At 38.9% G+C, this 22341-nt stretch overlaps 1 protein-coding gene and 1 non-coding gene across 9 annotated transcripts in view; one reads left to right on the top strand and one right to left on the bottom strand.

Annotated features, from left to right (window-relative positions):
* SUCO (SUN domain containing ossification factor) overlaps positions 1-22341 on the bottom strand; it is a 120941-nt gene that overhangs the window by 32877 nt on the left and 65723 nt on the right. For 2 of the 8 annotated variants that reach the window (XR_008617066.1, XR_008617065.1), the window contains exons 23-25: positions 17846-17901; positions 15675-16731; positions 14032-14167 (exon numbers count right to left, since the gene is read on the bottom strand). Coding sequence is in view for 4 of the 8 variants with exons in the window: in XM_007107231.3 (XP_007107293.2) it covers positions 16285-16731; positions 17846-17901 (503 nt within the window). In the remaining 4 variants the exon portion in view is untranslated. Of the gene's footprint in view, positions 1-186; positions 387-14031; positions 14168-14575; positions 16732-17845; positions 17902-22341 lie in introns of those variants that run through there. The other 6 variants (XM_007107228.3, XM_007107229.3, XR_008617067.1 and 3 more) reach the window with 5 other exon arrangements.
* Positions 12932-13036, top strand: LOC112067554 (U6 spliceosomal RNA). Its single transcript, XR_002893344.1, has one exon. It is a non-coding gene; the product is annotated as a U6 spliceosomal RNA (small nuclear RNA).

The raw sequence follows: 22341 nt of genomic DNA, 5'->3' as shown, positions 1-22341 counted from the left end.
AATCCACCACCAAATGGAAGAAATTAACTACTCAATGATCATAAGCACTGTAGGCCCCAGACCTACTGGCACCTAAGGATTGATGATGTTAACCCCTTTGACTCTGCCCTGTTACCTCACCATCAACCAATCAGAGAACTGTGCATGAACCGATCACATGTCCGTGACGCCCCTCCCTCAACTTGCCTTTAAAAATGCCTTACTGGGCTTCCGTGGTGGCGCAGTGGTTGAGAGTCCGCCTGCCGATGCAGGGGACACGGGTTCATGCCCCGGTCCGGGAAGATCCCGCGTGCCGCGGAGCGGCTGGGTCCGTGAGCCATGGCCGCTGGGCCTGCATGTCTGGAGCCTGTGCTCCGCAAACGGGAGAGGCCACAACAGTGAGAGGCCTGCGTACCGCAAAAAAAAAAAAAAAAAAAAAAAAAGCCTTACTGAAACCCATCCGGGAGTTTGGGCTTTTTGCGCACTAACTGCCCTGAACTCCTTGCGTGGCACCCTGCAATCAACACTGCATTTTCCTTCACCACAACCTGTGGTCTGGAGATTGGCATTACTGTGGCAGGCAAGCGGACCCAAGTTTGGTTTGGTAACAACAGAGGAGAGACAGTATTTGGAGGTCCCACACCTACTAATTAATCTCCATGAGCAGAAAAGCTCATAATGATGGTTCAGTAAAGGTATCTTCATATCATGAAAGAAAGCCAAGAGTAGAGGTAAGAATCTGATGATCTTTGCCCTGGGAGAGAAATTGAAATCCATCTGATTAGTGACCAGCTGTGGTTATGAAGCTCATTGCACTTTATGCCTCTAGGCTTTTTAGGGCTTTTTGTGGATGAAATGCCCACCTGATGGCCAGTCTTAATTCCTACCCTTCCCCGCCAGTGTCTACCACCACTGCTTCCATTGCCTGGTAAACTCCTACTCATTCTTCCAGACACAGCTCAAAAGGCAATGCAATTTCTCTCTGAAATCTGCTATGCCCAGGCAGTGGTATACCCTCCGTGTTCCTATAGCTTTTCATCATGCCACTACTAGAGCACTTAAACATGATATTATATTTACGGCTGTTTGTTTGCATTTCTCTGTCTACCCCTGCTCACTAGACTATGAGGTTCCTAAGATTAGGGGCTGTGTTAAAAAAGCCCTGCCTGAAGCCTCTGCATTTGTTCTTGGGGGAGCTTCATAATTGCAAAGTAACCCAAATGAAGATATTTCAGAGATCTTAATTAGGAAAACATTAGTTAAGACTTGTAACTGAACTAGGCATATCCTTTGGCATTACTCTAAGACTTCAATCGCAGAAACCTCACAGCTCTAGTGAGGAAGAGGAGACATAGATGTCTAAGTAAATTGTTGTCATTATGCTACTATGATCAAATGTTAGAATAGAGGGATAAGTGGAGGGATGAAGGTTGTTAGAACGTCTTTTTCTAAATGTGTACTTAACCTTCATCTGAAAGTTATGAGGTTTGTTTCCTGGAAGGTACATGTACGTGCACAAGCAAGTGTGTGGATGCCCATGTGGACTTGTCCAAGCTGTGCCCATGGGAGACTGGAGCAGGCCCAGACTAAGGCAGGAGGTCAGGCAGACCTGACCTTTTCTTCTCAGGCCACACCATGAAAGAAAATGAAACAAGACTTGACACAGCCCAGCAGCACCTGGATAGGGTCTGCTTGGCCCTTCCAAAGGGTTCCTTATGTTAGGAGAGTGTATTCTTGGACTATGAAGATTTTAAAGAACTGGATGCTGTGCTACTCAGAAAAAGTTTTGAAATGGGTCAGGCAATAAAGGATCCTCTGATGGGTCCTTTTTGAGCGAAGGGTAATAAATCAGTTAAGTTACTCGATTCCACAGAAAGAGCCCTAGACCTATAAAACTTGTGATGAAAGTCAGCAGATTACAGGTGGGGGGGAATTAGTCCATCTAATTACCAGTGGAAGTTTGTGCATCTGTAATTCCTCTTGTAGGAAGTATGAAATATATTAGCAATTAATGTTCCTCAGTAGAAATCCTGAGGGCAAATCATTTCCTTAAATTTCATTTAATTGTCTTTTAGTTATGACTCCTCTTCCATGAATATCGCAGAATGGAAATACAAACCCACAGCCACTTTTCAAAGACAGATGAATTGATCATTTCTTTACTGTAAATAATAGTCTCTGAATTAGTTTACAGTCACCCTAGAATTGACTAAAAGTGATCTCGTTAGTACCAGGTTCAGACTCTCATTCCTGACAACATACAAAGAGGCTTACCTATTTTTACAATCAAATAGCTGTTAGAGATAGCTCTAAATTGATCTATACTATAGAAAAAAAAAGTAATCACTAAAATGCCCAGGGTTATCTATTTGCTATAACTATAATTAGGCAAATAATGGCCAGGTCTAGCCTGGACAGGCAATATGGCCCTTTGGTAAATATTTAAGGTATTTCTGAGTGACTTGATAAACTTGGTCACTCTGGGATTCATAGAAACATGCAGATCAGAGCTAACAAAACCCTAGTGGGGCTCATGCGATACATGTGAAGGGTGCTATGGGGCTGTAGGGGGAGATCAGAGACTCTTGGGGGAGAAAAGAAGAGCCACAATTTCCGTTCTCTGCTGTGCTACTAGTTGTTATTTTTAAGCAAAGTCTCTTTGATGTGATACACATTAGCATTTCATGCCCCCTCAAATCAATATTCTTTTTCATGTGGGGATTTTGAGTCATTTTTGTACTTGCTCTTTTAAAGTTCCATAAACCCCAATAAATAAGAATTCTGATTGCCTGCTCCTGGGGAGAGCAGACTTTTCTTTACCAGTGATAAAAAATACTGTTCATTTCTCCTAAATGCTGCATGGTTCTTAGAATTAGACTGTGTAAACTTCCTTATGCCTTAAAGTTAAGGGTTGTGGCAGTCCATCCCTAATACATGATGATCACAAAATACTTATTTTACCTCGTTGAATAAAATACCTCTTTGAAAGGACTCATATATCCTTTTTTTTTCTTTTTATTGAAGTATAGTTGATTTACAATATGTTAGTTTCAGGCGTACAGCCCAGTGATTCAGTTATACATATATTCTTTTTCAGGCTCTTTTCCATTATAGGTTATTACAAGATATTGAATATAGTTCCCTGTGTTATAAGTAGGTCCTTGTTGATCTATTTTACATACAGTAGTGTGTATCTCTTAATCCCAAATTCACAGTTTATCCCTCTCTCTACGTCTGTGAGTCTACTTATGTTTTCTATAGGTTTATTTGTATCATTTTTTACATTTCACATTTAAGTGATATCATATGACATTTGCCTTTCTCTGTTTGACGTCCTTCACTTAGTATGATAATCTCTAGGTCCATCCTTATTGCTGCAAATGGCATTATTTCATTCTCTTTTATGGCTGAGTAATATTTCATTATATATATAATATATATTATATATATATTTTATATATATATATATATATATATATATATATATTTACAGTCCCACCAACAGTGTAGGAGGGTTCCTATTTCTCCATACCCTCTCCAGCATTTATTTATAGACTGTTTAATGATGGCCATTCTGACCAGTGTGAGGTGATACCTCATTGTGGTTTTGATTTACATTTCTCTAATAATTAGCAATATTGAGTATCTTTTCAGGTGCCTGTTGGCCATCTGTGAGCCTTCTTTGGAAAATGTCTATTTAGGTCTTCTGCCCATTTTTGACTAGGTCATTTCGTTCTTTGATATTGAGCTGTATGAGCTGTTTTCTATATTTTGGAAATTAATCCCGTGTTGGTGGCATCATTTGCAAATATTTTCTCCCATTCCTTAGGTTGTCTTTTAATTTTGTTTATGGTTTCCTTTGCTATGCAAAAGATCTTAAGTGTAATTAGGTCCCATTAGTTTTTTGGCATTTGTTTCCATTACCCTAGGAGACGGATTCAAAATATATTGCTGTGATTTATGTCAAAGAGTGTTCTGCCTATGTTTTCCTCTAGAAGTTTTATAGTATCTGGTCTTACATTTAGGTCTTTTATCCATTCTGAGTTTAGTTTTATGTATGGTGTTAGACAACATTCTAAATTCATTCTTTTTTTTTTTTTTTTTTTTTTTTTTTTTTTTTTTTTGTGGTATGCCAGGGAAGCCCCTAAATTCATTCTTTTACATGTAGCTGTCCAGTTTTCCCAGCACCACTTATTGAAGGGACTGTCTTTTCTCCACTGTATATTCTTGCTTCCTTTGTAACAGATTGATTGACCATAAGTGCAGGGGGTTATTTCTGGGCTTTCTATCCTATTCCATTAATCTATGTGTCTGTTTTTGTGCCAGTACCATACTGTTCTCATGACTGTAGCTTTGTAGTATAGCCTGAAGTCAGAGTGATTCCTCCAACTCTGTTCTGCTTAAGACTGTTTTGGCTATTTGGGGTCTTTTGTGTTCCCATGCAAATTTAAAAATTTTGTTCTAGTTCTGTGAAAAATGCTATTGGTAATTTGATAGGGATAGCATTGTATCTATGGATTGCCTTGGGTAGTATAGTCATTTTGACAATATTGATTCTTCCAGTCCAAGAATATGGTATATCTTTCCATCTGTTTCTGTCATCTTCAATTCCTTTCATCAATGTCTTATAGTTTCAGGAGTACAGGATTTTTGCCTCCTTAGGTAGGTTTATTCCTAGGTATTTTATTCTTTTTGATGTGGTGGTAAATAGGATTGTTTCCTTAATTTCTCTTTCTGATCTTTTCTTGTTAATGTATAGGAATGCAAGAGATTTCTGTGTATTAATTTTGTATCCTGCAACTTTACCAAATTCACTGAGCTCCAGTAGTTTTTTGGTAGTGTCTTTAGGATTTTCTCTGCATAGTATCATGTCATTTGCAAACAGTGAAAGTGTTACTTCTTCTTTCCCAATTTGGTTTCCTTTTATTTCTTGTCAGTTTCCATGGCTAGGATTTCCAAAACTATGAATAAAAGTGGTGAGAGTGGACATCCTGTCTCATTCCTGATCTTAGAGAAAATGCTTTCAGCTTTTCACCATTGAGAATGATGTTAGCTGTGGGTTTGTCATATATGGCCTTTTATTATGTAGAGTTAGATTCCCTCTATGCCCGCTTTCCAGAGACTTTTTATTATAAATGGATGCTGAATTTTGTCAAAAGCTTTTTCTGCCTCAACTGACATTATCATATGGTTTTTATTCTTCAATTTGTTAATGTGGTATATCACGCTGATTGATTTGCAGATACTGAAGAATCCTTTAATCACTGGGAAAAATCCCAGTTGAGTGTGGTGTATGATCCTTTCACCAAATTGTTGGAGTCGGTTTGCTGGCATTTAGTTGAAGATGTTTGCCTCTATTTTCGTCAGTGATATTGGCCTTTAATTCTTTTTTGTGGTATATTTGTTTTGTTTTGATATCAGGGTACTGGTGGCCTCATAGAATGGGAGTGTTCCTTCCTGTGCAATTTTTTGGAGGAGTTCCAAATGGATAGGTGTTAACTCTTCTCTAAATGTTTGAGAATTTGCCTGTGAAGCCATCTGATCCTGGACTTTGGTTTGTTGGAAGTTTTTTAATCACAGTTTTAATTTCAGTATTTGTGACTGGTCTGTTCATGTTTTCAATTTCTTCCTGGTTCAGTCTTGGAAAGTTGTACCTTTCTAAGAATCTTTCCATTTCTTCTATGTTGTCCATTTTATTGGCATATAGTTGCTTGTAAAAGTCTCTTATGATCCTTTGTATTTCTGTGGTGTAAGTTGTAACTTCTTTTTCATTTCTAATTTTATTGATTTGAGCTCTCTCCCGTTTTTTCTTGATGAGCCTGGCTAAAGGTTTTTCAATTTTGTTTATCTTTTCAAAGAACCAGCTTTTAGTTTCATTGATCTTTGCTGTGTCTCTATTTCATTTATTTCTGCTCTGATCTTTATGATTTCTTTCCTTAACTAACTTTGGGTTTTGTTTGTTCTTATTTCTCTAGTTGGTTTAGGTGTAAGGTTAGGTTGTTTATTTGAAATTTTTCTTGTTTCCTGAGGTAAGATTGTACTGCTATAAACTTCCCTCTTAGAACTGCTTTTGCTGCATCCCATAGGTTTTGGTTTGTTGTGTTTTCATTGCCATTTGTCTCTAGGTATTTTGTGGTTTCCTCTTTGATTTCTTCAGTGATCCATTGCTTGTTTAGTAACATACTGTTTAGCCTCCATGTGTCTGTGGTTTTTACATTTTTTTCCTTCTGATTGATTTCTAATCTCAGTGTTGTTGTCGGAAAAGATAGTTGATATGGTTTCAATTTTCTTACATTTACTGAGGCTTGATTTGTAGCCCAGATGTGACCTATTCTGGAGTATGTTCCATGTGCACTTGAGAAGGATGCATATTCTGCTTTCAGATGGAATGTTCTATAAATATCAAGCCCATCTGGCCTTATGTGTCATTTAAGCCCTGTGTTTCCTTATTGATTTTTCTGTCTGGATGACCTATTGATGAAAGTGGGGTGTTAAATCCCCCACTATTATTGTGTTACTATCGATTTTCTCCTTTTATAGCTGTTAGCATTTGCCTTAGGTTGTGCTCCTATGTTGGGTGCATATATATTTACATTTGTTATATCTTCTTCTTGGATTGATCCCTTAATCATTATTCTTTTTCTCTTGTAACAGTCTTTATTTAAAAAAATAAATATTGTTTACTTTATGAGTAAACATATGAGTATTGCTACTCCTGCTTTCTTTTGATTTCCATTTGCATGGAACACATTTTTTCCATCCCCTTACTTTCAGTCCGTATGTGTCCCTAAGATCTGAAGTGGGTCTCTTGCAGACAGTAAATATACGGGTCTTATTTTTGTATCCATTCAGCCATTCTATGTCTTTTGGTTGGAGCACTTAATCCATTTACATTTAAGGTAATTATCGATATGTATGTTCTTATTGCCATTTTGTTAATTGTTTTGGATGTGCTTTTGTAGGTCTTTTCTCTTCCCTTCCTCTCTTGATTTGATGACTATCTCTAGTGCTGTGTTTGGATGGGTTTTTCTTTTTTGTGTGTGTATCTATTGTAGATTTTTGGTTTGCAGTTCCCATGAAGTTTTGATATAGCAGTCTGTATAGATACAAGATAGTTTTAAGTTGCTTATCTCTTTTTTTTTTTTTTTTTTTGTGGCATGCGGGCCTTCCTCTGTTGTGGCCTTTCCCGTTGCGGAGCACAGGTTCCGGACGCGCAGGCTCAGCGGCCATGGCTCACGGGCCCAGACGCTCCGCGGCATGTGGGATCCTCCCATACCGGGGCGCGAACCCGGTTCCCCTGCATCGGCAGGCGGACGCGCAACCACTGCGCCACCAGGGAAGCCCTAAGATGCTTATCTCTTAATTTCAAATGTATTTCCAATATCCTGCATTTGTACTCTCCTCTTGATCGCTGGTTTTGATATCATATTTGTGTGTGGATGATTTCGTACCTTTACTTTGTTTGCCTTCACTGGTGAGCCTTTTCATTTGTAATTTCCTTGTTTCTAGTTGTAGCCCTTTCTTTGCCTCCTAGAGAAGTTCCTTTAGCATTTGTTGTAAAGCTGGTTTGGTGGTAAGGGGAAAAAAATTGCAAAATTCCTCTACTTTTAATATAATGGTTTAATCAATCTTCTAAAACTGATTTCAAAGAAATTCTAAACAAATAAGCAAACAAACAAAAAACCCTCACCACAGTCAGAGGAAAGTAGACTAAAATTCCTGACTGGTTCTAAATAGCACATCAAAGTACAATTACATGAAATAGTTTCTCCCTCTAATGGAGGGAATTAGAATAGAGTGTTAAATTTTTGTGAAAAAGTGTACCCTCCTCTTACAAAGTATTCATAATTCATGTCCCTTACATGGAATTAAGGGACATTTGTACTGAATTCTCTTAGCTTTTGCTTTTCTGTAAAGCTTTTGATTTCTCCGTCAAATCTGAATGAAAGCCTTGCTGGGTAGAGTATTCTTGGTTTTAGGTTTTTCCCTTTCATCACTTTAAATATATTGTGCCACTCCCTTCTGGCCTGCAGAGTTTCTGCTGAAAATTCAGCTGATAACCTTATGGGGATTCCCTTGTAATTTGTTGCTTTTCCCTTGTTGCTCTCAATATTTTTTTTGTCTTTAATTTTTGTCAGTTTGATTAATACGTGTCTTGACGTGTTCCTCCTTGGGTTTATCTTGCATGGCACTCTCTCTCCTTCCTAGACTCGAGTGTTTCCTTTCTCATGTTAGGTAAGTTTCTGGCTATAATCTCTTCAAATATTCTTGGGCCCTTTCTCTCTCTCTCTTCCTTCTGGGACCCCTATAATGTGAATGTTGGTGTGTTTAATGTTGTCCCAGTGGTCTCTAAGACTGTCCTTATTTCTTTTCATTCTATTTTTTTTTTCTGTTCTGCAGCGGTGATTTCCACCACTATGTTTTTCAGCTCACTTATTCCTTCTTCTGCCTCATTTATTCTGGTATCGGTTCCTTCCAGTGTGTTTTTCATTTCAATTACTGTATTATTCATCTCTGTTTATTCTTTAAATCTTCTAGATCTTTTTTATACATTTCTTGTATCTTCTCAGTCTGTGCCTCCATTCTTTTTCTGAGATATTGGATCATCTTTACTATCATTACTCTGAATTCTTTTTCAGGTAGATTGCCTATCTCCACTTCACTTAGTTGTTCTGGGGTTTTATCTTGTTTCTTTGTCTGGAACATATTTCTCTGCCGTCTCACTTTGTCTAATTTTCTGTGTTTGTGGTCTCCTTTCTGCAGGCTGCAGGATTGTATTTCCTCTTGCTTCTGGTGTCTGTCCCCTGGTGGGTGAGGTTGGTCCAGAGGCTTGTGCAGGCTTCCTGGTGGGAAGGACTGGTGCCTGCCCACTGGTGGGTGGTGCTGGGTTTTGTCCCTCTGGTGGGCAGGGCCATGTCAAGGGGTGTATTTAGAGGTGGCTGTGAGCTCAGTACAACTTCTGGTGCCTGTCAGTGGATGGGTGGGGCTGTGTTCCCCCGTGCTCTTTGTTTGGCTTGTAGTCATCCCAGCACTTGAGCCTGCAGGCTGTTGGGTGGGGTCAGGTCTCGGTGCCAAAATGAAGACCTCCAGGAAATCTCATGCTGATTAATATTCCTTGGGACTTCCGCCACCAGTGTCCTTGCCCTCAGTGAGCCACAGCTGACCCACGCCTCACCAGGAGACCCTCCAAGACCCACAGGTAGGTCTAGCCCAAGCTCCTATGGAGTCACTGCTTTGTGCTGGGTCCCAGTGCACGTAAAATCTTGTGTGCACCCTCCAAAAGTGGAACCTCCGTTTCCCCCAGTCCTGTGGAGCTCCTGCACTCAACCCCCACTGGCCTTCAAAGCCAAATGCTCTGGGGGCTCCTCTTACTGTGGCCAGACCCTCAGGCTGGGGAGCCTGACATGGGGCTCAGAACTCACTCCTGTGGGAGAACCTCTGCAATATAATTATTTTCCAGTTTGTGGGTTGCCCAGCTGGCAGGTATGGAATTTGTCTTATATTGTGAAAGTGCCCCTCCTACCGTCTTGTTGTGGCTTCTTCTTTGTCTTTGGATGTGAAGTATCTTTTTTTGTGGGTTCCAGTCTTTTTTGTCAATGGTTATTAAGTTGTTAGTTGTGATTTTGGTGTTTTAGTGAGAGGAGGTGAGTTCACATCCTTCTACCCCTGCCATCTTGTCTGGAATCAAGGGGCTGCTTTTAGTTTGGATGATTGTTGCCTCTTTCCAGTGTGTGCTGGCTCTTATCCACTTGATATGATGTGTGCAGGCACGGTGGCCTGTGCACACTCCGGGTATGGCAGGGGCATTGATCGGCACCTGCTCCCAGGTCTCCCAGTGCCAGCAGTGGCCCATGCAGTCCCAGGACAGTAGGGGCAGCAGATGGCGCCTGCTCTTGTGTCTCTTAGCAGCAGCAACAACCCACCTACTTGCAGGACAGTAGGAACAGCAATTGGTGCCTGCTCATGGCCTGTGCGTGCTCCCCATATGGTGGGGGCAGCAATCGGAGCCCACCCGCAGGTCTAGCAGTGGTGGTGGCAGGCTGTGCAACTCCCCCACCCCAGGACAGCAAGTGGCACCTGCTTGCAGGTCCCCTAGCTGTGGCAGTGGCCCGTGTCTGTCTCTGGAGCCCATGATGGTGGCAGCAGCTTGCACCTGCCCCCAGAACTCGTGTAAGTGGTGTCTCGTTGCCTGAGAGCCCACAGGTAGGAAAAGAAGCTCCTATGGCGGTCCTGCCCGTCTTCTCAGGTGCCCCCCAACAGTGGTGTTTTGCCTCTCTGGCGGGCCCAGGCCTCTTCTGAGTGCACACTCAGTTGTCACTCTCCAACCTTTTCAGGCTGTCTCCATGCAGCTAACCCTGGTCCTATCCCTGGGTCTGACATCTGAAGCTCGAGCTTCAGCACCCAGCCCCGCCCACACCAGCAAACGTCCCAGGCTGGGGAGCACAGGGCAGAGGTACTACTGACCATCTGTGCAGGTCCTTCCACAAACTGGTTGCCACACTCTCCTCTGAGGCTCTGAGGCTCCCCCTCCATCCAGGCTGATCTCCCCACCATTGAGGGGATTTCCCATGGTGGGGGAACATTTCCTCCTTCACATCTCCCTCCCTGGGGTGCAGGACCTGTCCCAATTCCTTCTCTTTTTTTTTTCTTTTGTCCTACCCGGTTACATGGAGGTTTTCTTGCCCTTTTGGAAGTCTGAGGTCTTCTGCCAGCATTTAGTAGATGTTCTGTGTGAATCGTTCCACTTGTAGATGTGTTTTTGCTGTATCTGTGGGAGGAGGTAAGCTCCACATCCTACTGCCCCACCATCTTGATTCCTCTTCCATTGCTGTTGACTTTTAAGGGTGTTGAGTTGAAATGGTAAAAGGGAAATCCTCCTTTCAGCCATTCTTGGACGTCAAGGACAAAGATAGGAAGCATTGCCTTTGCCCTAATGAAGAATAAGGTTCATTTGAAAATATTTTGAGAGTGTCATTTTTTTTCCCACCCTATAGGAAAGAGAACTTTCTTTTGAGTGAAAGAAAAGTGATTTGGGAGTGGGACAAGAAAGACCAGGGTGTAAAGGGAGCTTAAGAAAGCCATCATTGTTTTATTGTTTTAGGGCATGTCTCATGACTATTGCATGGTTTTGTTTTTAAGGAAGCCTGCTTGGTTTTGTGGTTAGGCAAACCTGCTTTCTTGAGTGATCATTAACTTACAGGGGTCTCCCATACTTTTTTCTTTACTTATGTTCCCTTAGTGGGATTATCTATTTAATCACCTACTTTGTCCCTTTACTCTGTTCTTATCAGTATGACCAATGGACTGTAGGATTTGGTGAAATTGAAGAATTGTCAGAGTTAGGGTGTGAGGGGGCATGAGCTAGAAAAATAGGAGGTGGTGGTCAGAGTTGGGTGCTTGAAATTGGTATTAAGGATTATGGATATTGACAGTGACAAACACTAGGATTTAATCGTGGGAGTAAGTGGCTGATACAGGCTGGAGAACAAGATCTTAGGGGAAAGAAGGCAAAGAAGTGAGAAACTAGAAAAAATAATGTAGACATTGAAATCAAGGATTATGACAGAAGCAGTATTAGAATGATAGTGACCCCATGAATGAAGATGAGAGAAGGTGAGAGAAAACAGGGGTTCACTTGCAACAAGGAGAAAGAGTAGATGCTAGAGTTTGTCAATATAAGATACAAAGTGAGGCGTTTTAGGCATTGAAGATTAAGGAGACCATCTATTCTACCTCTAGGTCGAGTGGTATGAGGCAGTCAGGAAGAAAAAAAGTGACCTCCTGGAAAGGATTCAAGGAAAGTAGTTTCAGTTAGAATAAGGAGGTGACGAGAAGGTTGAAAGAAGTTAAAGATTTAGGAAATTTTACTGATGACTGATTTTTGAGTTCCAGAGGGCACAGGGTAAGTGTTTTTAGGTGTTGGTGAAGGAATATGGGTCCAGAAAGAAGGATGTGAAGAGCCATATGGGGTTTCTTGTGGGGATAAAATTAATAGGAATCAAAGGCATATGAAATTTGCCTTAATGGTTTTGAGGCATAAAATTGTGGCAAGGCCTTATAACAAGGAGTAGTAAGATCTTTCCAGGGGCCCTGCAGAGCTCTGGAGTGACTTACTGATGCCTGTGATAGAAGCACTGAGGGTGGAATCTTACTCAGAGCACATCCGGCTCAAAGCTCCCTGCTGACCCTGCTAATGGATGGTGGCTGTAGACTGAGGCTGGAGATGACAGTCTTACACCTGCTGGTTGATGCTCAGAGACAAAGGGATGAGATCTCACTCTGAGCATCAAAACATTAATAGCTAACTGTGTGTACTACATGCTAGGCACATGATAGTTTTACATGTGTAAACATGACTAATCTTCAGAACAATTATCTGAAATACGTGCTGTTTCACATATTTACAGGTGAGAAATCTGATGCTTAATGAGGTTATGACTGATTGTGATTTTGTCTAATGCCAAACTCAAGAGATAGAGAACAAATATGAAACTAGGCAGTCTGATTTAAACACCTGCTCTTAAGTGGGATAGTACACCACCTACATGGGGAACTATTTTAAACCATTCTGGGTGTAAAACTTGGTTTTTATCCCTTATAAACTTAAAAATCACAAATGCTTCTGTTTGCTCAAAAAGACTTATTTTACAAGTTTTATAACAGAAGGTATTTGTTTGGGTTTTCAATATCTGATTTGTCAAAAAGATGGAATGCAAAGTTGGTAGTCTAGGGTGTATGACCTTACAAATGCAAGTGATGAACTCTGTTGTAAACAAATATTCTAAAGATTAATTTTGAAAGTAATAGACTAAGTGGAGTATAGTGCAGTGGAGTATAATACATGTTCCAATAGGATTTTTTTTAATGTCTTAATGTCATATAAATGAATACTTGTGGGTTGGGATAAAATTTATAGTGACAGTGTTGATACATCACTAGAAAAGCTCTTAATAGCCACTTTGGTAGCCCAGACACTAAAACTGGAATGATTCAGAGAAAATAAATATGGCCCTTACACAAGGAAGACATGCAAAGTCATAAAGCAATCTGTACATTTTAAAAGAAACTAGACAATGAAACCAAATGAAACTTGACTGGCCCTTGGTAAAGAAAGAAGGAAAGGAAAAGGAAGGAAAGAGTATGCATGTGGACCTGTGGAGAAATCTGATCATGGAGTGTGTATTAGATATTAATGAATTACTGACTCTCAGGTGTGATACTAGTATTATGGTCATGTAGGTGAATGTTGTTATTCTTAGAAAACACATGCATAAGTATTTAGGGGTTAAGGGCATGATATCTTTTAACTTTCAAATGGCTCACCCCAAAAATGTGTTTAATACATGTATATGTATGTATAAAAAGAAAACTACAAATGCTAATTGTTGAACCTGGGTAACGAACGGTGCATGGGAATTCACCTTTTCTATGGATTTGAAATTTCTCAAGTTAAAAAGTTGGGGAGGGCTTCCCTGGTGGCACAGTGGTTAAGAGTCCACCTGCCAATGCAGGGGACACAGGTTCGTGCCCCGGTCCAGGAAGATCCCACATGCCGCGGAGCAGCTGGGTCTGTGAGCCATGGCCGCTGAGCCTGCGTGTCCAGAGCCTGTGCTCCGCAACGGGAGAGGCCACAACATTGAGAGACCCGCATACCACAAAAAAAAAAAAAAAAAAAGTTGGGGAAAAGCATGAGGTTTTTAAGTAACTTTGTTCTATGAAATAGTTAAAACATATTTCTAAATAAACATGTTGCTTATTATACTGTGATCTTAAATTTGTTCAACCAGGTTAACAAATATAAGTTTATATCTACTTCATATTCATGCCGACAAGTTTATATATTCACACTGGGCACACATCAAAAACTGGCAAATCAGTAAGTGGCAAAATAAGCACAAAAAAAAAAAAAAAATAAGCACAGTAACTGGAGATACAGAGTTGAAAACGGTTGCTGCTGGGGAGCAAGAAACCCTTGATGGGGGAAAGGCTGGGGTGTGGGGGACGTGTAGTGGCAGAGAATAGAGAACAGCTGTCTTTCTGTGCAAACCTTACCTTATAAAACAATTTCATTCCTCAAATTATATAACTCTATTTTTTAAAATCCAGTTAAAAGAACTGCTTTACTTTGTGTTCTTGCTCTTATGGATCCCTTCGTTTCTTCTTATTTCTTACTGTTTTAATGCTTTACCTAATATTGGAAGAAATAAAATAAAGTTGACTACCAAGGAACATTGAAAGCCTATTACATACATACACACGCGCGCACACACACACACACACACACACACACACACACACACAGAGCTTTGCTTCTCACCAGGCACAAATCTATTATTGGCAAGAATTTTCATTTTTTTCCCCTCATGTTAAGTATAATCTCAGAGAGGAAAAATAAACCCCAAATTGTAAAATGTTATGCTATGTTTATATATGGAAAAAATTAACAATTTGTAGTCTTAAAGATGGCACCTAATAAGAGAAAAGCACATAAACGTAGTCTACTAAATATTCAAAACTCTCATTTCAGTGTTTGAAATGGTGAAATTCTGACTGTATAGGGAACAAAACGTTTCTGTCAAAGTTCAATCAGTTTGTAGTTGGCTGAAATGTGATCAATTATTTAATAGGATGCTGCTGTATTTAATTTTAAAAGTGGCAAAAACAAATCTGTGTTCAGAGTAACAATTTTGTAAAAGTTCTCCTTCAAAGAACAGAAGAGCCAGTAATTAATAAAGACAAGTGTTCAGATTTATTTGGAAATTCACAGTTTCTAATGGCACTACAGCTCCGTAGTTACATATTGAAAGTCTTTCCACAACCCTGGATGCTGCACACAGATGGTGTAAGTTCCCGCTCTACCTCTGCTCTCATCTGGACCTCTTTTTAATGGGTTTCTATACAATCAGGCCCTCTTGCTCTGAATGGCTAATTGTACAGATTGGAAAAAATTTTAAATCATCTAAAACATACTGTTAACCTAAAGCAGCAACTTAAACAAAAGAGGCTTTAAATAAGTCACATTACAACCAATACCCCCAGAAAGGTATTAGACAAGTTTAAAAACAGTTATTACCAGAAGTGCTCAATAACTTAAATCTTACAACACAAAACGGTCAATTCTCTCCCTTTCAAAAAGAAACTTTCCACTTTCACTCATTACTGTACAAACACATACTTAGAAATCATTTGATTCAAATACAGTCACTGCTAATTATTTTTAAAGAAAAAAGACGAAGACAAACACATTGACATCACACATGTATATCTGCACATTTGTAGCCAATACAAAGCAAACATTAAGGAATAATAATCCCTTTAGACTTGACCAATTAGACAAGGCTTGACAAACTCACTAGCTGGTTCTGTGCATACATACATAGGCAGTGATTATGAGACCTGGACTCATTTGACAAACCTTTGAATTTTCCAATTGTAAGAGAAAACAGTGATCTGAAAGTTGGGAGGATTAGTGCTTATTGTGAATGTTTAAAATGTAATGTAGCTAAAGAAAACCCTTAAAAGTGGCTAAATGTTGTTTAAAAGGTGAGTTTATAAAACAATTATTTACAAATACTAGTTATTTGCAAGAAAAGATCCTGTCGTTTTTTTTCTTCCCCTTCTCATTGAATTAGTAACCAAAGAAAACTAGTGTGAATAAGTTAAATGAAAATAACATCAAAAGCATCACCACTTACCTAAAAGAACAGATGTAAAAATTCCATCAAGTGTCTGTTTCAAGTGAGCTTGCTAAACAGAGGTCTAGTTGGCCAAGTCTTTAGGATCTTTACACTGTCTTTACTGATCTTTACTGAACTCCAGGCGCAGATCACATTAAAGCCTTGTAGTGTTTGCAGCTTCAAAAAACTAACAAAGTTATAAAAGAAATCAAATGACAGGAAAAGTTCTCCCTCCTCTTCCAGTGGCATTATAAATAGACAAAAGGCACATAAATATGGGAAGGTGCAAGAAATAGGAACAAAGCTAAAGGAAGAGGTTTAGGCCTTCATTCCTATCCCACCCAAGGAACTGGGCTTCTGAATTACTTTTGTCCCAGTAATTAATCTGTGAAAAAAATCTTTATAAAATGTCTACCATTGTCCTTGTAGGAAGTGATCAGCCTTGTAAAACTGCAGCTCATTAACCAAGATTGACACAATCCCACCTACTTTTTAAAAAGGCAGGAATCATAATTTCTGAATACTTTTCCCATTAATATTTTCTCCCTCCCCCAAACCCTTCAAATACCACAGACTGTTCTTCAAAGAACAACAACGAAAGTCTCCAGTATGAAAAGTTCGATTAATTTTAAATATGTCCCGAGACTGCTGAAACACCAAGTGTTCCCACAGTGATTTCTTTGTTTCCTTTGATTATGTCATGCAGGCTTGGCAATGATCCTGACTTAGTCTGTATGAGAGTTTTTATCAATTTTCCTTGGTCTTGGACTTTAGACCGCCTTCGTTTCAAAGCCCTCTTCTCAGTTTTTGTCTTTTGGGACTGTCCATTGCACAGACTTGTGCAAGCTGAAATGCCACAAAAATAAGACTCTTCTGACTGTGATGAAGTTTCTGAGCTTCCTTCAGATGGAGGACCCTTATAAGAAGAGTGATAAACTTCTCCCATATTAGAAAAATCTCTCTGGTTCGTAAAAGGCTTTCTTCCTTTTATGTCGCCATTGGCTATAGGGTGCAATGGATGTGCTGCTGGCTTTATGGTCTCAATTTTTTCAGTTTTGTACTTGCAGCGTTTCTTCTATAACACAAGGAAAAGAAAGGGTAGGAATTAGACCTCCAATAGTTACCTAACCAAATTCAGAGAGCTGAGCTACTGGAGTAAAGTGCCATCTCCTGGTGGAAAGTAAAAGAGTATTATAAATAGCAAAACATACTGTTATGTTCTGTACAGATACCATAATTACCTTTTCATTTTGTAAATACTACTCAATCAAACTCTTTACTTATCTGCCACCTCTGAATATAGATTAGGGGGCGATAACTAAAATCTGAATGCCTGTTATGTGCCAGACATCATTCTAGTTGCTTTCATGTATATCTTACTTGCTAACCCTGAAAGGTAAGTATCAATATTTTGTCCCTGGGTACCAAATGAGAAAACCAAGGTTCACACGTTTGATTCCCTGCCCAAGTTACAAGGTAGTATGTGGCGAAGTTAGGATTGAATCCTAGGCTATTTCAATCCTAACTTCGCCACATACTACCTTGTAACTTGGGCCAAGTTACAAGGTAGTAAGTTCTAATGGCCAAGTTCTTTCACCTAGAGACAATTACCTCTAATCAAAATGAGTACAACTTACTTTAAGAGGCAAAATGGAAAAAGCACACACTTTGTAACCAAAAAAGCCTAAGTACAGTCTGATTTTTGCCACCTATTTAATGAGTCATTTAAAGAAGATACAAACTCTTGAGTTTCAGTGTTCTCACTTAAAATATGGGGAGAGTATCGTCTTCAGGTTGATGTGAGGATTACAGGAATAGCGCACACACTGAGTCATTCTTTATTATAAGTGCATGTCAGACAATCAGCCAGGGGTCAGCAAGTTTTTTCTGTAAAAGCCAGATAGTAAATATTTCAGGCTTTTCAGGTCACATACTCTCTCTCTTGCATATTCTTTTTTATTTTACAACCCTTTAAAAATGGCTTCAGGCCCGTATAAAACAGGCCACAGGCCATATATAGCCTATGGGTCACAGTTTGCTGACCCCTGTAAACATTTACATCATTATCATGATTGAAAATAAACAGTAAGTTTAAGGACCACTTAAAGGTTATATTAAATCTTTCAACCTATTTCTTCATCTACATCCACATAACACACCAATATACTTAAAAGGAAACAAAACATTACCTTTTTTTCTGGAGAGAACTTGAGGGGTTCGACAATGTACAGATCATTTGGGTCTACTATAAGTAAGAAAAAAAGCAGGCATAAAATGTAGATTATACTATGATTAAATACTATAAATATTATATTATCCCTTTATAATTATTTTCTTAACAGAACCAATGAATTTATATTTATATCATATATTTATGCACTTGAAATTAGTAAGCCGAAAGCAATAAGTTAGGAGAGGGAACCATTCTTATTTTGGGCTTGATTGATCATCATCAAATAACTTAAGTTTTTAACTTACTGTGTTGGCTATCAGCTATCAGCCAACACAGTAAGGATCCTTGTTTGGGCCAGCTCTACCCTCTTACATGATGAGAAAAATCACATTCCAGGTAAGCTAATACCAAACCTATAGATCATCTGAATATTTTTCCATTAGACTAAACTCTATATTGTGCTGCAAATATGGGTTAACTATGTGCAACAAGCAGTTGTGACCGTATGAAAGCCAGTTAAAGGAACATACAAAAAGAGGTCTAAGAAGTTTTTTCTAATTGTTTATTACTATGATTTACTGCGATCAAAACTATGATTTATTGTGATCAAAACTATGAACTCCAAAATCTTAAAATAGCTTGAATATGCAGTATCAGTGATCAAGCAATAATGAATGAACACTCTGGCATGGTGAGTAAATTAGAAATAATGGCCTTAGGTTGCTGAGATTTCATTACTTTAAGCACATTCACAACAGCTCTATGCTACCCCCACCCTGACAAGATAAACACGCATATAAAAGAGGCACTCTGAGACTTCAGTCCTATTCAACCCACTAAAAGTAAATGATTTATAGTCTGATGCAGGGAGAAGTTTATAAGTAGCAAACTCACTATAAAAGTTCATGTACCAGAAATTTACTAATAACATGATTCAACGAATTATAATTTTATACATTGTCTTAGAAATTTGTTGAGAAAGTCATCAAATATATAAAAATATCCAAAGATTCCTTTAAATAGTCATTTCTATCAGATTACTAATCTCATTCAAATTGCTTTTTTAAAAAACATGATGTCTACTTCTAGGAATGGTTGTCAATGGTTTTCAGATCAACCTCAAGCAATTAAATATGAATTTAAAAAAAATCACTAACAGCACTGAAGGGCTGTCAAGACTAAGTAAGTAATCCCAGGCCACAATTGAAGGAAAAGTAGGAACCCAGACAGTCAAGTGGAACACAAAAGTCATTTTTGTCCTGAGAGCTTGCTGCCACTGCCCAGCATCATAAGAGAGAATCATACTACATATTACTAGCCTGGGAAAGGTCAAAATTCAAAGCACAATTTTAACTGAATGCATATTGCTTTCACACGTCATGAAGTTGAAAAATTAAGTCTGTCGTGAAGTTGAAAAATTAAGTCAAACCATCATAAGTTGAGGACCACCTGTACATTATACTCCCCTTTCAACAAAAAATTACAAGGCATTTAAAACCGGGCAAACACAGTTTGAAAAGACTAAACGTGCATTAGAACCAGAGTTAGATATGGAAGGAATGCTGAAATTATTAGACCAGGAATTTTTAAAAACCATGATTAACATACTAAGGACTTAAGTGGAAAAAAGTAGACAACATGCAAGAACAGATGGATAATGTAAGCAGAAAAATTCTAAAAAGGAATTAAAAAGAAATGCTAGAGATCAAACACAGTAACAGAAACGAAGAATGCCTCTGACGGGTTCATTAGTAGACTGAACACAGCTGAGCAAAGAATAACTGAGGCTGAGGATATGACAATAGAAATTTCCAAAACTTAAAAAGTAAAGAGAAAAACGAATTTAAAAAAAAATGAACAGAATACCCAAAAACCGCGGGACAACTACAAAAGGTGTAACATACAAGTAATGAGAATACAGAAAGACAAGAGTAGGAGAATGGAACAGAAGGAATATTGTAAGTAATAATGACAGAATTTCGCCAAATTAACGTCTGACAGCAACCACAGATGCAGAAAAGGACCAAGAAGGACAAATGCCAAAATTACTACACCCAGGCATTTCATATACAAACTACAAAAAATCAAAGATGCAAGCTAAAATTGACGAATTGTTGCCAATAGACCTGCTTTTGCAAGAAATGTTAAAAGTAGTTCTGCAGAAAGGAAAATAATACAGGTCAGAAACTCCGATCTGCATAAAAAAAGAGTATCAGAGAACGAGTAAGTGAAGGTAAGATAAAAACTTTTCTTATTCTTAATCCGTAACATAACAACTTGTTCAAAACAATAATAGCAACAATGTATTTGGGTATGCTTATGTAACTATACATGCTTATATAGAAGTAAAAAGAATGACAGAAATGATATAAGGGATTGAAGGGAGGAATTAGGAATATTTTGTCATTATAAAATATTCATACTACCTGGAAAGTAGTATAGTGTGATTTGAAAGGGGACTTGTGGGACTTCCCTGGTGGCGCAGTGGTTAAGAATCCACCTGCCAATGCAGGGGACACGGGTTCGAGCCCTGGTCCGGGAAGATCCCACCTGCCATGGAACAACTGAGCCCATGCACCACAACTACTGAGCCCGCGTGCTGCAACTACTGAAGCCCACGTGCCTAGAGCCCGTGCTCTGCAACAAGAGAAGCCACTGCAGTGAGAAGCCCGCACACTGCAACGAAGAGCATGCTTGCTGCAACTAGACAAAGCCTGTGCGCAGCCACAAAAGATCCCATGTGCCACAACTAGGACCCAATGCAGCCAGAAATAAATAAATATTTTTAAAAAAAGACTCCATGTAAAATAGGTTGTCTCAAAAGTGAAATAGATATCTACATGAAATAAGATATCTGCAACATTTAACCAACTAACAATTAGAATCCAAATCTTAAAAATAACTATAAACCAGTATGAAAGAGAGAAACAACCCAATGCCCAGGAAAGTCAAATGAATAAATGGCATAAGTAAACATGCTCAGCCCCACTAGTAATCAGGTAATGCAAATTACAATCGCAATGAGGTTAAACACTTTAAAATTTGACAATTCTAAGTGCGTGCTGGTAAAAACATAGAATAATGGGAATTCTCATGGTACTGGTGGAAGGATAAACTGATATGACCACTTTGGAAAAGTCTGCCATTATCTTATAACTTGTAGATAAGCATACTCTACAACCCAGCAATTTTACATCTAGGTAATATTCCTAGAGAAACTCATGCAACTATGTGCCGGTATACAAACAAAGGGAATGTTTACAGCAGCATTATCTGTAATAGCCCCAAACTGTAAACAACACAGTACAATGGATAACTACATTGTGATTTAGTCAGTTACTGAAATACTATACAATATTGAAAATGAAGTATAATCATGTATATGAACCTTACAAATAGAATGCTAAAAGAAAGAAGACAAAAAAGAGTATATATGGTATGATTCCATTTATCAAAAGCTCAAAACCAGGCAAAAATCAACTTATATTGTTGAGGAATCCAAACACTGATGGCAAAACTATTAAGAAAATGAAGAATATGACTATTTCAAAAGTCAAGATAGCTACCTCTACAGGAGCAATACCTCAAGTGCTGGCCTTGTTCTATTTCTTGATCTGGGTGTTAGTTACACAGGTGTTCACTTTATAATTACTTTGCATGTTGTACATTTCAGTTTTGTCTACTTTTTTGTATTTCACTTATTTTATAATAAAAATGTCTTACAAAAATCAAAACAATTTTGGTCCACCTGGCTGGTCAACAAAAGTGAGAGACGTAAATCAAAGTAGAAACTACAAAACACTGATGAAAGAAATTAAAGAAGGTACAAAAAAATGGAAGGACATCTCACGTTCATGACTGGAGGACTTGATATTGTCAAGATGTCCATACTACCAAAATGATCTATAGATTAAGCATAATCCCTATCAAAATCCTAATAGCATTCTTTTGCTGAAATGCATCCTAAAATTCATATCAAATCCCAAGTGATCTTAAATAGGCAAAACAATTTTTAAAAAATAAAAACAGAGGACTCACACTGCCTGATTTCAAAACACATCACAAAGTTACAGTAATCAAAACAGTGTGGTACTGGTAGAAAGAGACATACAGACCAATGGAATAAAAAAAAAAAGAGCCCAGAAATAAATCCTCTCACAAATGGTCAAATAATCTTCAACAAGGGTGGAAAGACCACTCAGTGGGGAATGAACGCTCTCTTCAACAAACAGTGCTGGGAAAACTGGATATCCACATGCAAAAGAATGAAGTTGAACCCTTCTCTTACATCATATACAAAAATTAACTGAAAATGGATTAAGAACCTAAACATAAAACCTAAAACTAGGGCTTCCCTGGTGGCGCAGTGGTTGAGAGTCCGCCTGCCGATGCAGGGGACGCGGGTTCGTGCCCCATTCCGGGAAGATCCCACATGCCGCGGAGCGGCTGGGCCCGTGAGCCATGGCCGCTGAGCCTGCGCGTCCGGAGCCTGTGCTCCGCAACGGGAGAGGC

The sequence above is a fragment of the Physeter macrocephalus genome, chromosome 4 (genome assembly GCF_002837175.3).
Source record: "Physeter macrocephalus isolate SW-GA chromosome 4, ASM283717v5, whole genome shotgun sequence".
NCBI lineage: Eukaryota > Metazoa > Chordata > Mammalia > Artiodactyla > Physeteridae > Physeter > Physeter macrocephalus.
Note: the sequence above shows the minus strand (reverse complement) of the source record. Positions and strands in the feature narration are given on the sequence as shown.